The 18,044-nt window shown below is 42.7% G+C and overlaps 2 protein-coding genes across 3 annotated transcripts in view; one reads left to right on the top strand and one right to left on the bottom strand.

Moving 5' to 3' along the window:
- Positions 1–11,943, bottom strand: part of HESX1 (HESX homeobox 1) — a 29,697-nt gene extending 17,754 nt beyond the window's left edge. Inside the window, exon 1 of the mRNA XM_024245078.3 lies at positions 10,593–11,943. The gene's annotated coding sequence lies outside the window, so the exon portion shown is untranslated. The remainder of the gene's footprint in view (positions 1–10,592) is intronic.
- A 90-nt stretch (positions 11,944–12,033) lies between these two features.
- Positions 12,034–18,044, top strand: part of APPL1 (adaptor protein, phosphotyrosine interacting with PH domain and leucine zipper 1) — a 45,249-nt gene continuing 39,238 nt past the window's right edge. The window contains exons 1-2 of one of the 2 annotated variants that reach the window (XM_024244980.3): positions 12,120–12,234; positions 15,005–15,058. In XM_024244980.3, the coding sequence (XP_024100748.2) occupies positions 15,056–15,058 (3 nt within the window). In that variant the 5' untranslated portion in view covers positions 12,120–12,234; positions 15,005–15,055. Of the gene's footprint in view, positions 12,235–15,004; positions 15,059–18,044 lie in introns of both variants that reach the window. The other variant, XM_002813610.6, reaches the window with a different exon arrangement.

Genomic DNA, 18,044 nt, shown 5'->3' with positions numbered 1-18,044 from the left:
GAGGTTGCAGTGAGCCAAGGTCGTGCCATTGCACTCCAGCCTGGGTGACACAGTGAGACTCCATCTCAAAAAACACACAAACAAACAAACAAAAAAACCACAGAAAAATGTTAACGCAAAAATGAACAATTTAGCAATGTATCATGTTCAACGGTCTATTCATGATTATAGCTATGTACCTGGTTTTAATCTGTAATGTTTTTTATTTAATTTTGAAACAATCTCAAACTTACTTAAAAGTTGCAAGTACAGTACAAAAACCTTTCTCTCCAACCGTTTGAGTAGTTGCTGACATGATGCCCCATCAACCCTGAATAATGTTTTTCCTGCAAACAAGGATTTCCTCCTATATAATCACAATCAAACCATCAAAATCAATAAAGTAACATTGGTTATATCACTACCATGTAATTATCAAACCCCATTCAAGTTTCATTCATTGCCCCAAATAACTTCCTTCACAGTAAAATAATCAGTTCAGAATCACACATTGTCTTCAATTGTGTCTCTTAAGTCTCATTCAATCAGCAACAGATCCTCAGCATTTTCTTGACCTTCATGACCTCGACACTTTTTAAAGATTACAGTCAGCTACTTTGTAGAATGTCCTTCATTTAAGGTTATCTGGGCTGGGCACATTGGCTCACACCTGTAATGCCAGCACTTTGGGAGGCTGGAGGCTGAGGCAGGCAGATCACTTGAGCCCAGCAGTTAGAGATCAGCCTGGTAAGGGAGACCTCATCTCTATAAAAGCCACAAAAAATTAGCCAGGCATGGTGGTGTGCATCTGTAGTCCCAGATACCTAGGAGGCTGAGGTGAGAGGATCACCTGAGCCCAGAAGGTTGAGGCTGCAGTGAGCTATATTGTGCCACTGCACTCCAGGCTAGGTGAGAGTGAGACTCTGTCTCAAAAAATAAAAAATAAAGTTATATCTGATGTTTCCTCATGACTACGTTCAGGTTGAGCATCTTTGGTAGGAATGTCACAGAAGTAATGCTGTGTTCTCATTATTTCCAATCAGGTAGCACATGATTTTGATATGTCACATTACTGGTGATATTTAATTTTGATTAAGATGTCTGCCAGCTTTCTCCACTGTAAAGTTACTCTTTTCCCCTTTATAATATAGTATTTTGTGTGGAGGAGGTACTTTAACCCTATGTAAATATTGTTTCTCATCAAATTTTTGAATTATTTATATCATTTATTTATATCAGTATGGACTCACAGTTTCCTATTTTAATAGGTTATAATCTCATTATTTATTATGATGTTCAAATTTCCCCAGATTTGGCCAATGGGAGTCCCCTTCAAGTCTGACATCATTTTTGAACACTTTCTAATTTCTGGCACAACAAGATGTCCCAGATACATCTTGTTCTTTTCTTGTTCCAGGGACTTAGGATAAGCCATTCCTCCAAGGAGCCCTCCAAGCTTCTTTTTAGTGGAGAATGGTGTTTAGAGGGCAAAATCTGGGCTGTATGTGTGTTCATTGCCATTGGGGCATCTCTGCTCCCAGGCCCTCTCAGTGGAAGAGCTAGGAAACACATGCATGTGATACATATACACGTTTATATCTACATTTATTTCCATATATTTACTGAAATCTGTGAGTTCACATGGATACTGTAATTCCAATCCAGCACCAGAGGGTTCATTCCAATTTTCTCCCTTTCCATATTTGTAATCCCTTTGACAGTGAGAAACCTGGCTTCCATTATCTTCAATATATTTACTTACTTGATCTGTCCCATGTATATAACCAAACTTTCATTGCCATCACCTCTTACTCACAGAGATGGCTTCCTTAACTCACTTGAGGACCAATCCCCTGTGCTAGTGCTAGGTGCTTCCCCAAAAAGCCCTTCTCTTCCTACTTGGGCTCTGACACCCCAGACCTAGCCATGCTCCACATGAATGCTGTTTTCACCTTGCTCTGAGGTATAAGGCTCTGAGACCCTGCACCAGGCTTCCCTCCTTTATGGGTACTTCCCTCACCCCTTGGGTTCTGAAATCCTGCACCAAACTCCCACCCCACACAAAAGTCCTCCTCGTCACGCTTGGGCTCCAAACTGCACTCTCATGCAGGTGCCCTCTTCACCCCACTTTTGTTCCAACATCCTGCCACCAAACACCCTCTTTACCATTTTTGTGCTCTGACAACCCCCTCCACAGATGCCTCCTCACCTTGCACAGGCTCTGAAACCTCACACCAGGCGACTCCTCTGTGGGGATGTCCTCCTCACACAGCTTGGACTCCAACACCCTGTTCTGGGCCCCCGTGGCTTCTCCACTTTGTATCTATTCCTACTTTACCTGGCCGCACCTAATGGCTTTAAGGCTGAATTAGTATTCAGAAAGGGAAGAGGAAAAACTATAAACCCATTTGTATTTATTTTTTAGCTTTTATTTTTGGTTCAGGGATACACATGTAGGTTTGTTACATAGTTAAACCTGTGTCATGGGGGTTTCTTGTACAGATCATTTAATCTCCCAGTACTAAGCCTAGTACCCAATAGTTATTTTTTTCTGATCCTCTTCCTCTTTCTAACCTCCACCCTCAAGCAGGCCCCAGTGTCTATTGTTGCCTCTTTGTGTCTATGTATTCTCATCATTTAGCTCCCATTTTTAAGTGAGAACATGTGGTATTTGGTTTTCTGTTCCTGCATTAGTTTGCTAATGATGACGGCCTACAGCTCTATCCATGTTTGGAAAGGACATGATCTCATTCTTTTTTTTTTTCTGAGATGGAGTCTCAGTCTTTTGCCCAGGCTGGAGTGCAGTAGCGTGATCTCAGCTCACTGCAACCTCTGCCTCCCGGGTTCAAGTGATTGTCCTGCCTCAGCCTCCCAAGTAGCTGGGATGACAGGCACCCGCCACCACACCCGGCTAATTTTTGTATTTTTAGTTGAGACAGGTTGTGCCATGTTGGCCAGGCTGGTCTTGAACTCCTGACCTCAGGTGATCCACCCGCCTTGGCCTCCCAAAGTGCTGGGATTACAAACATGAGCCACCATGCCCAGACAATCTTACTCTTTTTTTATGGCTGCATAGTATTCTGTGGTGTATATGTACCAAATTTTCTTTATCTAGTCTACCATTGATGGGCATTTAGGTTGATTCCATGTCTTTGCTATTGTGAATAGTGCTGCAATGACCATTCACATGCATGTACCTTTATGGTAGAATGATTTATATTCCTTTGGGTTTGTACCCAGTAATATGATTGCTGGGTTGAATGGTAGTTCTGTTTTTAGCTCTTTGAGGAATTATCACACTGCTTTCCACATGGCTGAACTAATTTACACTCCCACCAATAGTGTATAAGTGTTCCCTTTTCTCTGCAATCTTACCAGCACCTGTTATCTTTTTACTTTTTAATAGTAGCCATTCTGACTGTTGTTCCCCTCTTTGTGTCTATGTATTCTCATCATTTAGCTCCCATTTGTAAGTGAGAATATGTGGTATTTGGTTTTCTGTTTCTGCATTAGTTTGCTAATGATGATGGCCTACAGCTCCCTACAGATGGTATCTCATTGTGGTTTTTATTTGCATTTCTCTAATGATCAATGATATTGGGCTATTTTTCATATGCTTGTAGGCCACATGTATGACATCTTCTGAAAAGTGTCTGTTCGCATCCTTTGCCCACTTTTTCTTTTTTTTTTTTAGACGGAGTCTTGCTCTGTCGCCCAGGCTGGAGTGCAGTGGCGTGGTCTCGGCTCACTGCAAGCTCTGCCTCCCAGATTCACGCCATTCTCCTGCCTCAGCCTCCCGAGTAGCTGGGACTACAGGCGCCCACCACCACGCCTGGCTAATTTTTTGTATTTTTAGTAGAGATGGGGTTTCACCGTGTTAGCCAGGATGGTCTTGATCTCCTGACCTCGTGATCCACCCGCCTCGGCCTCCCAGAGTGCTGGGATTACAGGCGTGAGCCACCGCGCCTGGCCTCCTTTGCCCACTTTTTAATGGGGTTGTTTTTTCCTTGTAAATTTGTTTAAGTTTCTTATAGATGCTGAATATTAGACCTTTGTCAGATGCATAGTTTCCAAAAATTTTCTCCCGTTCTGTAGGTTGTCTGTTTACTCTGTTGATAGTTTCTTTTGCTGTGCAGAAGCTCTCAAGTTTTATGAGATCCCATTTGTCAATTTTTGCTTTTGTTGCAATTGCTTTTGGCATTTTCATCATGAAATCTTTGCCTAATCCTATGTCCAGAACGGTATTGCCTAGGTTTTCTTCCAGGGTTTTTGTAATTTTGGGTTTTACATTTAAGTCTTCAATCCATCTTTAATTGATTTTTGTATATGGCGTAAAAAAGGGTCCAGTTTCAATCTTTGACATATGGCTTGCCAGATAGCCCAGCACCATTTATTAAACAGGGAGTCCTTTCCCTATTGCTCGTTTTTGTCAGCTTTGTTGAAGATCAGATGGTTGCAGGTCTGCAGCCTTATTTCTGCGCTCTCTACTCTGTTCCGTTGGTCTATGTACCTATTTTTGTACCAATACCATGCTGTTTTGGTTACTGTAGCCCTGTAGCAGAGCATGAAGTCGTTTTTTATGACTTTTTTAAAGCATTGTCTTAAGACATTACTTTTGGTCCTGTTTATAGTGAATGTGATTTAGCTAAATCACTAATGTAGTCTTTTTCCCTTTAAATCAAAGGATCTTGTAAATGATTGAGTTTACTTAAGACAAAGTTTATTTGCCATTTATTTTTTATTTTTATTTTTTTCTGAGACAGAGTCTCACTCTGTCGCCCAGGATGGAGTGCAGCGGCGCGATCTTGGCTCACCACAACCTCTGCCTCCCAGGCTCAAGTGATTCTCCTGCCTCAGCCTCCCAGGTAGCTGGGATTACAGGCGCGCACCACCACTGCCCATCTAATTTTTGTATTTTTAGTGGAGACAGGGATTCATCATATTGGCCAGGCTAGTCTTGAACTCCTGACCTCAAATGATCCACCCACCTTGGCCTCCCAAGGTGCTGGGATTACAGGCACGAGCCACCACGCCTGGCCACCCATAAGTTATTACATAGTATATCACCAATTCTTCAGTTTCCCCAACATTTGTTTCAAATCGCTGCCTTTATTAAAGGTGTTTTTGCCCAAAATTAGGGTAAGAGCCAAAGTCCTCATAGTGGGCACAAGGCTTTGCCTGACGTGGCCTCCTCTCCCTTCCTTTATACCTCAGGCTTTCCCCTGGCTTGCTCTTCTCCTGTCATCTTGGGCTCTGCGCAATTCTTGAACAAGGCCAGGCCACTCTTACATTAGGGGTGACGGCTTCTGCCCTGGTGGTCTCTCCTTCTGGAATGTTTGCTCCCTAGATATCCCCATGGCTCTTTCCAGCCACTCCAAGTTTTTGTTCAAATGTTACTTTCTCAATGAAGCCCATTCTGAAGAACCTGTTTAAAATTGCAGCTGCCCCGGCTCTGTTTTCTCTACTCTGTTTTTTTGTTTTTTTTTGAGACAAGGCCTTGCTCTATCACCCATGCTGGAGTGCAGCCTCTACTCCATGGCTCAATGCAGCCTCCAACTCTCCAGCTCAAGCGATCCTCCCACCTCAGCCTCCCAAGTAGCTAGGACTATAGGTACACACCACCATACCCAGCCAATTAAAACTTTTTTTTGTTAAGATGGGTCCTTGTCATGTTGCTCAGGCTGGTCTTGAACTCCTGGGCTCAAGCCATCCTCCCACCTCAGCCTCCCAAAGTGCTGGGATTACAAGCATGAGCTGCTGTGCCTGGCCTTCCCTACTCTATTTTCTATAGCACTTATGACATTCTAACATACTATTCTTTATTTTACTATATAAGATAAGGTTTGCCTAGGCTGGAGTACAGGGGTGCAATCATAGCTCACTACAGCCTTGTAGCTCTAATATGCTATACTTCTTATATATCTATTTATTTATTTTGAGATGGAGTCGTGCTCTGTTGCCCAGGCTGGAGTGCAGTGGCACAATCTCGGCTCACTGCAAACTCTGCCTCCCGGGTTCCAGCGATTCTCCTGCCTCAGCTTCCCGAGCAGCTGGGACTACAGTCTCGTGCCACCATGCTCAGCTAATTTTTGTATTTTTAGTAGAGATGGGGTTTCACCATATTGGCAAGGCTGGTCTCGAACTCCTGACCTCGTGATCCACTCGCCTCGGCCTCCCAAAGTGCTGGGATTACAGGCATGAGCCACTGCTCCCGGCCAACATGCTATACTTCTAATACTACTTACTATATTTATTTTTTATTGTCTTTCTCCCCACCATATCTACTAACCTGTAGCTCCACAATGACAGATATTTTTGTTTTGTTCATTATTTAATAAATATTTGTTGAATGAAGACAGCTGTTCCCTGAGGTAGTCTGAATCCTAAATAATTGGCGCCATCTAGTGTTCTTGGAAGCATGTGTGAATTATCCCTGAGAGTCTTATTTGTGTTAGCCATTGGATAAATAGTACTGGTATAATCAATTCTACTACTCTGTTTTCCACTGCCCTCTATGGCTCTGAAAATATTAAAATGTTTTCAATGATTAAACAGGCACAGGACATATTAATTTCTCTAAAAGCTTTTTTTTTTGAGACAGGGTCTCGCTATCACCAGGCTGGAGTACAGTGGCAAGATCATGGCTCACTGCAGTCTTGACCTCCTGGGCTTAAGCAATCCTCCCACCTCAGCCTCCCGAGTAACTGGGACTACAGGCATGTGCCACCACACCTGGCTAATTTTTAAATTTTTTGTAGAGACACTGTCTCACTATGTTGCCCAGGTTAGTCTCAAATTCCTGGGCTCAAGCGATCCTCCCGCCTCAGCCTCCCAAAATTTTGGGATTACAGGTGTGAGCCACTGCCCCCAGCCTATGAGCAATTTTTTCTCCAATGATTTGACTGTTCCTTCCAGAATTCCCATGTGGGGTAAGTGTCATGAAAATCTTTTAACTTTGGGGCACCTCTACCCACTCACCACCCGCCAAACAAACAAACAAAAAAACAAAAAACAAAACAAAACAAAACAAAAACTCCTAAAAACCTCAAAATGGCAATAATCTTGGCTATTTTGTAATTGTTTTGGTACACTTTTCCTCCAGAATTTCAAAGAACATATTTATTGATTTTGAAATTTTGGTTTTGGCCTCAAAAGCCCTGAAATCAGTGATAAAACATTAGCAAGAGTAACTAATGTTATTTAAAATAGCATCAGAATTCTCTAAGGTAATGAGCCCAATCTTCTGATTTAAAAAATATTGGTTTTTAAAAAAATATGATAGAGACAAAAAAGCTTCAACATATTAAAATATTTTAATATTTAATAGTTGATAATGAAAAAGATAATTTTTACTGAATGCTTATTGTGCTAGGAGCTACTCCAAAAGCTCATTAATCATCTTAACAACCCTATTAATATAAGTTCTCTAGTATTAAGCTCCATTTTTCAGATGACAGAGTGGAGAAACAGAGAAGTTAAATAACCTTACTTAAGTCACAGAGCTACTAAACAGTGGAGCCAGAATTTAAATCACAGCCCAAGCTCATGAGCTCATAACCATCTTCTCATCTACCTCCACACAGAAGGGCTATGATGCTATTTTGTGTTAAAGTTCTTGGCCTGGTCAAACAAATTAATTAACGTGTTCTTCTAAAAATGAATCAAGGCAACCATAGATAAACAAAAGCATATACAATTTTCCTAGAAGTTTTTTTTTTCTTTTTACCGTCAAGAAAGTTGAAGCTGCAGAATTGTCCCGCATTCTAAGGATGCTGTGGCAATGAGTAAAAGTGACATCAAGGTCAAGGTCAAAGGCAGAAGCTAGTTTGCAGTGGCACAATGAAGAACCAGATGGTCCTTACTGCCCTCCCACCTCTTTTTGTCACCCATTCCTCAGAACTTTTTGTTCTACCCTCCAATTGTCCAAAGCTTCCCCCTACTCTGCTACTGGCTCTAATGTTTTAAAATAGATTAAACGACTCAAGTTCCCAAATTATCAATTTTCTTGAAATCTGCTATTTCCTGAATCTGCTTTATCTCAGCTGGTATTAAGAAAATAATTGAATTATCTGTTAAAGTTAGTCCTACTAAGGAGTGATTTACCAGGTAACAGCCAGAATTTTTTGCATTATACATTATACTCTTTAAAAGGAGTATGAATTTCCCAGAATTTTAGATTGATGGAGTCTTTCAGAGAATATTTGTGAGTAGGTGGTTTCCAGGCTCGTTAGCCTGGAAATCATGTCCTTCTCGCCATCCTCAGCTGGAATCTAGGATTCTTTTCTAAATGTTTGCTTGACTCTTTATTTTTTGTTAATTTTTTTTTTTTTTTAATTTAGACTGAGTCTCGCTTTGTCACCCAGGTTGGAGTGCGGTGGTGTGATTTCGGCTCACTGCAACCTCCGCCTCCCAAGTTCAAGCGATTCTCCTGCCTCAGCCTCCCGAGTAGCTGGGATAACAGGAACCTGCCACCACATCCAGCTAATTTTTGTAGAGACGGGGTTTCACTATGTTGCCCAGCCTGGTCTTGAACTCTTGACCTCAGGTGATCCACCCGCCTCGGCCTCCCGAAGTGCTGGGATTACAGGCATAAGCCACTGCACCAGGCCTATTTTTTAAAATTTTAATTTAATTTAATTTATTTTTTGTACAGATGGTGTCTCTGTGTTGCCCAGGCTAGTCTCAGACTCCAGAGCTTAAGCAATCCTCCCACCTTGACCTCCCAAAGTGCTAGGATTACAACCATGAGCTACTGTGCCCACCTGACTCTTTAAAAACTGTTTTTAAATACAAAGTGATTTAGGAAAGGGAAATGATCATTCTCCATTTTGGATAGAGTTTTTCCTCATGTGGTTTGTGGATTACCCACTTCAGACTTAACTGGAGAGATTCCCAGCCCTGACTCTGACCTATTACACCAAAATCTTCCAGCAGGGCTCAAGAATCTGTATTCTAACAACCTTCCCAGATGATTTTTATGTGTGCATTAAGTTTGGAAACCACTGACCTAAAGGGATAATTTTTAAAAGTAAAGCACCAGCATCACTTGGGTTATTGGATTCTTTCCTATTACAGATCACAGACCAGAGCTTCAAGGAGTATCATGTAAAAACCTAATTATAAGACCAAACATAATTTTAGGAGACTAATAATTAACAACTCTATTTACAAGACTGTATGTCCTTTTGTTGTAAATTATAGGTGTGAAATGTCTCAAGGTATATATGTGAAACATCTCAAAGAAATCTTTAGTGGATGTTGTTTAATCCTGACTTGCTTTCCATAAAATTAACCAGTTGCCCAAAGTTTTTACTCTACTACCCACACATGAGTCTCCAGTAACCCCTAAGGCATTCTCTGAACAAGCCTCATTTCCTGTATAAAAGAAAACTGGCTTAAAATGAACTGAGTTTGGTTAACTGCACAAAACTTAGGCTGATCGAACTTAAAGTGGTTATCAAAAAGGACTATGAATTTTGCAGCTTTGGAGATGTTTTAACTTAGGAAATACAACCATATTTTTGGATGAGCGGGTATACAGTGGCCTAAAGCTAGAGAATCCAAATGGAAGGTTAAAACTGGATTCTAGTACAAATAGGTTAAAACTAGATTTGACTAAACCTACCTCTCCATCCAATTGAATGTGAACCTGTTTTTGTTTGTTTTATTTTTTCATTTTTATTTATTTTTTGTTTTTGAGATGGAGTCTCGCTCTGTCGCCCAGGCTGGAGTGCAGTCTCGGCTCACTGCAACCTCCACCTCCCGGGTTCAAGCGATTCTCCTGCCTCAGCCTCCCAAAGAGCTGGAACTACAGGCGCGTGCCACCATGCCCAGCTAATTTTTGTATTTTTGGTAGAGACGGGGTTTCACCAGGTTGGCCAGGATGGTCTCCATCTCTTGACCTCTTGATCCGCCTGCCTCAGCCTCCCAAAGTGCTGGGATTACAGGCGTGAGCCCCACCGCGCCCAGCCTGTCTTATTTTTTAACCAGCTGAGGCCGGCAAGAATTCCTTGCCGTTCTGCAATAATGTAATGGCCTCTTCAGAGTCCTTTACAGAAACACAGTTTAGATGTACATAACATACTAAGAAGGAAACCATTTAACTTGACAATACCACACCCAGATAATTCAGATACCTAATCGAATTTTTCATCGGAATTATTTGGTTTGGCCAAGTTAATTCGGTAACAAATACTTTTCTTTTTTTTTTTTTGAGACGGAGTCTCGCTCTGTCGCCCAGGCCGGAGTGCAGTGGCATGATCTCGGCTCACTGCACCTGGGCCTCCCGGCTTCAACTGAATCTCCTGCCTCAGCCGCCTGAGTAGCTGGGACTACAGGCACGCCACCACGCCCGGCTAATTTTTGTATTTTAGTAGAGACTGGGTTTCGCCATGTTGGGCAAGCTGGTCTTGAACTCCTGACCTCAGGTGATCCACCTGCCACGGCCTCCCAAATTGCTGGGATTACAGGCGTGAGCCACAGCGCCCGGCCTTTTTTTTTTTTTTTTATACATTGTTTACACGACTCACTTACTCCTGATTCTTAACAGTTGTCACAACCTTTCTTCTCCTTCATTTAAAATCTAACTCAGTTCAATCAGGAAGGTCACTTACCTTGAAAGTCTTCCTTCTTTAGAGCTGGGGTGCATGGTGTTCTTGTTGGCAGAGTAGAAATGAGATATCAAGGAAAAAGAAACTGTAATACAACTGGGAACCCTTAACTCATTGTAAGAACTGCCTCCAAGTCAACTTCCTCAAAAACTAAAGAACTCTTCGAGAGAGAGAGACTGGCTGATAAACAATCTAAGGGGAAAACTTTTAAAGATTGTGACACTAAAAATAATTCCGTAAAACTACAATGCAAGTCTACCCAACAAAACTTTAAAAACATAATTTTATCTTTCCTTCAAGAGATCATGGGAAAATCTACTATTTTCGTTTAAAATATATAACTTCTATTTGTTACTATATTTGGATTTGTGCTACTACTATTCTGGATTTGTTCCCATGTATCTGTGGAACCAGGAAGCTAATAATCTTTACTCAGCATCTCTGCTATTTCTTGAATGAAAATGGAATGGATTGGTGGAATTAATGGCTAGATGTTTAGAAGACACTAGTTACTTTGTTATTTTCTCTGTATAATGACGAAAGCCTACAACTATACAGAGACATAAACGAGCCAGGGTCACAGGTTGGGAAAGATGAAGAGGGAGGAGGAAAGGATGGGCTTGTAGCCCTCATCCGGTCAAATTCCCAACTTTGAGCTTCACTTTATTGTAAAATTAGAGGCTAAAACTATTTAAAGCTTCCAAAACTTTTTGATTAAACAGAAATGCCAATTAGTTACTAACATAATTAATCAGTGTATCCTGATTTTTAAAATATATTTTCCTTTGTGATTTAAAAGAAACATGGGAGTTGGAGTTGCAGCGTCAGTCCTGAAGGACTGACCTCGGGAGGCCAGGTAGGAACTGATAAACTGGCAACAAAATCACATGTTTTCAACTGAATATACTGATATTCAAGCGTCCAGAAAAACAATTTCGAGACTACGTTCACAAGTTTGCCAGAAAGCCCTATTATTGACACAGCTGTGGATCTCACACATTGAGTTAGTCAGCACCATTCTGCTGGAGGGGATTAAGACTGGATGCTTCGAGCGGAGTTGGGAAGGTTATCATCTGAGGAAACTAAAAGGCGCCAACAGTAGGACTTTCTCCAAGGTCTCTGACAAAATATGTTGCGGGAAAAGTCAACCCGACCCAAATTCCCCCGTGTGGCCCGAACTCGAGGCTCCGACTCCTCGCGCCGGCAAGCTGAGGAAGAGACGGTCCCCTGCGATTTAGGTACAAACGCGCGCGTGCAGGGAAGGCCATCCCAGGGCAGACACTGCCACCTCCGCCGCTTCCGACGCCCGCGCTCGCGGGAGAGCCTAGCGCCCCATGGGAACCTCCCGACCACCGCCGCAGCGCAGACGGGCGTCCCCGAGAGCCAATGGACGCGCCGGGAGGCGGGGCAGGGAGGCCGAGGGGGCGGGATTTCCCGCACGGCCGCTCGGCGCCTGGAGAAGGCGGTGCGGGCGGGGACGGCGGCAGCGCCTGCCGGAGAAGGCGGGCCGGGGTCAGCTGCGGCGGGCGGGCCGGCGCGGGGAGCTGTAGGCGGTCGCTGCGTCTCCTGCCGCCGCCCTCCCTCCGCCACGATGCCGGGGATCGACAAGCTGCCCATCGAGGAGACGCTGGAGGACAGCCCGCAGGTGAGGCGCGGGAGCTGGTGGGCGACGAGGGAGAGTCCAGCGGGCCGACCCCAGGTCTGGCGCCTCCGCCGCTCCCGCAGGTGCCCGCCCCGGCCCAGGTGGGGGCCGCCGCCGCCCTAGGTCACGCCCGTCGCAGGCCGCGCCCCGAGTTGTGGAGGCTGGGCCCGCCGCCCAAGGCCCGCGTGGGCCTGCTCGGCTGGGCCATGGGCCGCAGGCGGAGACCGAGCCGCTGGTGCTCGTGGGCCGGGCGGTCACGTACGCGCGCGGGTCTCCTTTTTATTTGACGAAAGGCGCCGTTTTTATCGCGGTGATGTGAGGTGCCAAATCTCGATCCTGGAATTTTCTCCCCGAGAACCTCTTCAGAAAAAATTCAGAAGGGAGAGAAACCCCGGTAGTCTTATTTAATGATTTCCGAGGCTCAGCAAGCTAGGGAAGGAAGTGGATCGTTTTTCTTGGGGAGAGGCTGTAAGGTTGTGTGTGGAGACCTAACGGCAAAGCCCATGACGGGTGCCGGAGCCCAAGACCGCTCTCCCCGCCGAGTGTGCCCGTGTCGCGGCCGTGACTGTGGTCGCTGTCACTCGAGCTGTGCACGGCGAGGGATGGACGGTGCCTTCGCCGCTCCTCAACGCTGCGCTGCTCCCTGCAGACTTGGCCTTAATAAACTCATCAAAATAAAAGCCCTGTGTTCTGTGCGTCGGAATGATGCTGTGGTTGCTCTAGCTTAAGACAGTTTTGGAAAGTGTAACCATTTAATATGTTTTCAGTACTGAAGAATGAAATCAGCTATATTTTTTAAAATGTTGGCAGGGGCTGTAACTTGCATAGGGAAAACTTCATCTCTAAGCCTTTTTACACAAAAATTTAAACGGTTTAAGACGGTGTTGCTGGTTAGACACTATTTAGAATGAAACATTTCTGAATTATTGCTGATTTAGAAATGCAGTTGCACCATTTCGTGTGTCTTTACAGTTGAACATGGCCCCCAAAGAAGAAAAGCAGAAGAGGGCTAGATCTCCTTTTCCTGGATGGCACTTCTGCCATGGATTTTGTGCCAATGTTAATTGCCAAGTTGAAATGGGGCTCTGATTGTAGAATTGATTTGTTCTTTTTTATTCTGAAAGTTATCTTCACAGGCCAGTTGCCTGCTGCTAATGTACTCTTATCAGCCTATAGTGACAAAAAGAAAAACTCACATTTGGTTTATCTTGACTGCCAGTATACTCCGTTCAATTTTTTTCTTGATGATTTCTCCATATAAATTTATAAACTGTATTTGTTGCAGATGATTTGCAAAATGTTTGTGGAATTGGTTGTGGAAAAGTCAGGTGTACTTTGTCATTTTACTTTTTATTATGTAAGATTCAACAGGTTGCCTTACCTTTCTTCTCTTACTTGGCTTTTTTTTTTTTTAATAGCCCATAAAGACTACAAACGGCTCAGAATGGATTGCACACCGCCCTAGAAATGACTTGTGAGGCAGAGATAAACTCTTGACTCATCTAATTTCTTGAGGTTTTTGCACAGATTAGTTTACAACTTAAGAATTGTGGTTTTTTTTTTCTTTACAAGCATGCATCATACTAGTGTCCGTTTTACAGTATATTTGTTCGTTTTTTGAAATGGGGATCTTGCTATGTTTCCCAGTCTGGAAAGCAATGGCAGTTCACAGACACTATCGTAGTGCACTATGTCCTGGAACACCTATGCTGAAGTGATCCTTCTGCCTCAGCCTCCCTAGCAGCTGGGACTACAGGCGTGTGTCACTGTGCCAGCTTTTTTTTTTTTTTTTTTTTTCCGGAGACGGGGTTTTGCTCTTGTTGCCCAGGCTGGAGTGCAATGGTGCAATCTTGGCTCACTGCAACCAACCTCCGCCTCCCGGGTTCAAGTGATTCTCATGCCTCAGCCTCCTGAGTAGCTGGGATTACAGACGTGTGCCACCACGCCCACCTAGTTTTTGTATTTTTTGTAGAGACGGTTTTGCCATGTTGGCCAGGCTGGTCTCGAACTCCTGAGCTCAGGTGATCCGCCTCTCAAAGTGCTGGGATTACAGGTGTGAGCCACCGCGCCTGGCCTGTGCCAGCTAATTTTTAATGAAGTAGCCACGTTGATATCCCTTCAATGTTGAAAGGCAATAAATTTGAACTAGGTAAAATTTGCTTGGGAAAATTAATTGGGACAACTGGGATTTAGGAAGTGTAGATACTTGGAGGTGATTCTTAGGTCGAACCTGTGGCAGAATGCAAAGCCTTGGATCTAGGGTTGAGGAGGTTTTTAGTCATCACTGCCACTTACTACCTTTTGCTTCAGGGCAAATCATTCAACTTCTCTGAACCTCAGCTGTTGTGCCTTAATGGCATGTTTTTATTTTTGACCCTGATTAAAAAAAAATAATAGTTGCTTCCTTCAGAAAAATTGGAAGGTCCAGAAAAGAATAACACACAATTACCTGTTGGGTACCCCGCAAAACCTTATTAACAGTTTGCTTTCTTTATTCTACTGTTTTTTTTTCTTCTACATGTTTTAATGGAATTGAGATTATATTGTGCATAATGATCTTTATCCTGCTTTTAACTTAACATTATCACTTAAGTATCTTCATATGTTTTTACATTCCAAATAAAAAAATTTGAAGACCACACATTTCCTTAACTGATTTCACAACCCATTGCTGGACTTTTAGAGTTTTCCCAAAGTTTTGCTTTTATAAATAGGGCTGAGATTAATGCTTTGGAGCATAAATTTTCTTCTCAGTTTGAACTATTTTATCTAGAATAGAGTCCAAGAAGCAGAGCAGCAAAGAATATGAAGACTTTTAAAGCTCATGGTAAGTTTTTTGTTTTTTTTTTGAGACACAGTCTCACTGTCACGTAGGTTGGATTGCAGTGGTGCAGCCATAGCTCAGAAACCTCAAACTCCTGGGCAAACGCCACCAAGTTCAGCTAATTTTATTTTATTTTATTTTTTTTTTTTTGGAGATGGAGTTTCGCTCTTGTCGCCCAGGCTAGAGTGCAGTGGCATGATCTTGGCTCACTGTAACCTCCACCTCCCGGGTTCAAGTGATTCTGCTTCCTCAGCCTCCCCGAGTAGCCCAACTAATTTAAAAAATTTTTTGTAAAAGACTGGGCGTGATGGCTCACGCCTATAATCTCAGCACTTTGGGAGGCTGAGGCGGGCGGATCACGAGGTCAGGAGTTTGAGACCGACCTGGCCAACATAGTGAAACCCCGTCTCTCCTAAAAATACAAAAAATTAGCCGGGCGTGGTGGCGGGCGTCTGTAATCCCAGCTACTTGGGAGGCTGAGGCAGGAGAATCACTTGAACCTGGGAGGCGGAGGTTGCAGTGAGCCGAAATTGCACCGTTGCACTCCAGCCCGGGCAACCGTGCGAGACTCCGTCTCAAAAAAAAAAAAAAAAAAAAATTTTTTTTCTGTAAAGACAGGGTTTCACTATGTTGGCCAGGCTAGTCTTGAACTCCTGGCCTTAGTGCTGGGATTACAGATGTGAGCCACTGTACCAGGCCCTAAAAGTTTTTGGTCTGATTAGTTTTTAATTTTTTTAGATCATTTAGATCTAATCAAAAGTGGCCTGCCAGTTGCTATCTAAAAAAGTTAGAGCCTTGGCCTGGCACAGTGGCTTATGCTTGTAAACACTTGAGGGTGGGGGTTCAAGACCACCCTGGGCAAAATAGCAAGACCTCATCTCTACAAAAAATAAAATTAGCTGGGCGTGGTGGCATGAGCCTGTAGTCCCAGCTATTCAGGAGGCTAGGGCAGGATCGATTGAGTCCAGGAGTCTGTGGCTGCAGTGAGCTATAATCACACCACTGCACTCCAGCCTGGGTAACAGAACGAGGCTTTGGCTCTTAAAAAAAAAAAAAAAAAAAAGAGCCTGGGAGTGATGGAAGACTATCCTGAATTACAGTTACCCTTCTTTTAGTTTTGATTTATAGTAACTACGTATTAAATTAGGGAGAATTTGCAAGTCCAAAATCCAGCTGATCAAACAAGCATCTTTTAAGAATATTGCCTGGAACCTAGCGGGGGAAAAAGCATGTTTGGAATTACCTTGCCCAAACCAGACAATTCTGCAAAAGATCATCCATTGAGCCAGAAAATCTTAAGCTTATACTAGATGCCTTGTCCATATTTATATGTTGTTTTGAAAATCAAAATCAAAATAAACCTTGTTAATTACTAAGAACAGATAATGATCTTTAAAAAATTAATTGATTTTATGTGCAGATATGTATCTTAGTGATTCATCTATGATAGAACGGTGAAGACAAACCCCAGTCCCAAATGGGATCTTCTTTTTTTTGCATAATAAGAATTAATCATGAGATGTGCCTTTCCTCCCAACATTTTGATGTCTCTGATTGGGATTCCTCTTAGATTTGATGGTATATTAACAATTGCTATCAGCCAGGTAGCAGTAGTAATGTATTTCACATTGCCTGCAAATGTACATACTTGGTTGTTTCTCCTAGTAGCATACTGGCCAAGTGTAGTCTCTCAGTATTCAACTAACAAATCAATTTTGCCACCATTTGAGAAAGGAGTATCAGTCCCGATTGTTGTCCGAAAACCTTCCTTTGACGTCTGGTGAGATGGCAAATGACATCATCAAAACTTGCTGAATGAGTATCAGTTTCTTGGAAGAAAATATTAGGGACGAAAATGGAGTACTTCTAAGAAATACTTATCTCCTCATGGCACAGAGAATGATAATGTATAGGAAAACATGGATATTGATGACTCTTGAGTTGAAAAGTGGTTCATGGGCCCGGCGCGGTGGCCCACGCCTGTAATCCCAGCACTTTGGGAGGCCGAGGCGGGCGGATCACAAGGTCAGGAGATCGAGACCATCCTGGCTAACACGATGAAACCCTGTTTCTACTAAAAATACAAAAAATTAGCCGGGCGTGGTGGCTGGCACCTGTAGTCCCAGCTACACGGGAGGCTGAGGCAGGAGAATGGCGTGAACCCAGGAGGCGGAGCATGCAGTGAGCCAGGATCACACCACTGCACTCCAGCCTGGGCAACATAGTGAGACTCTGACTCAAAAAAAAAAAAAAAAAAACAAAAAAAAAAAACAAAAAAGAAAAGTGGTTCATAAGATTCGAACTCTGTGAAGTTTTAGAAATAAATTTATGATGCTTATATTTCTTATGTTTACATGAGAGCTGTATATGATAAAATTCTGTGTGAAGGTCTGTTTCCATAAATATAAGGTAAAAAATTCAAGACATAAGAAAACCTTAAATCATAGCTTAATTGCCAGCATTGTTTTGTTTGAGTAGTACAAAAATAAAAATGATGCATCTTACAATAGATACCATCATAGATTCGATGAAATGGTACCATATTGATTCTGTTTTTTTAAGCTACTAACTTTAAACAAACAGTAATTATCCAGTGTTGAAGTTGATATTGTCAGCTTAAAATAGGGAATCTGTTTCAACTTGCTTTGTGCTAGGAAGAGCTTTTAAATTTAATTATGCTACAAGTTTTTACATAAATATGTAACTCCTTGAATTGGAATTACCCATTTTTAGAAGAAAAAAAAAAAAAAAAGAAGCGGCAGATTTTTCTTAAGAATGGCACTAGCCAAACAAGATTTCCTGATGCTTTCTTTTTTACATCTTAAAATAGCACTATACGGAATTGTAGTGGAGTGTTTGAAAAAGATTCTGTCAAATCTAAATCTCTGAGGCCTGGGGAAGTAGAGGACTGAAAATAGGGACTTACTGGCATAATGATTTTGTGTCTTTTCCCCTTCTTTATACTATATTCACTTAACTTCCTCCTCTG

This window comes from Pongo abelii, chromosome 2 (genome assembly GCF_028885655.2).
Source record: "Pongo abelii isolate AG06213 chromosome 2, NHGRI_mPonAbe1-v2.0_pri, whole genome shotgun sequence".
Lineage (NCBI taxonomy): Eukaryota > Metazoa > Chordata > Mammalia > Primates > Hominidae > Pongo > Pongo abelii.
The sequence above is the reverse complement of the archived record's forward strand: the minus strand, read 5'-3'. Positions and strand labels throughout refer to the sequence as shown.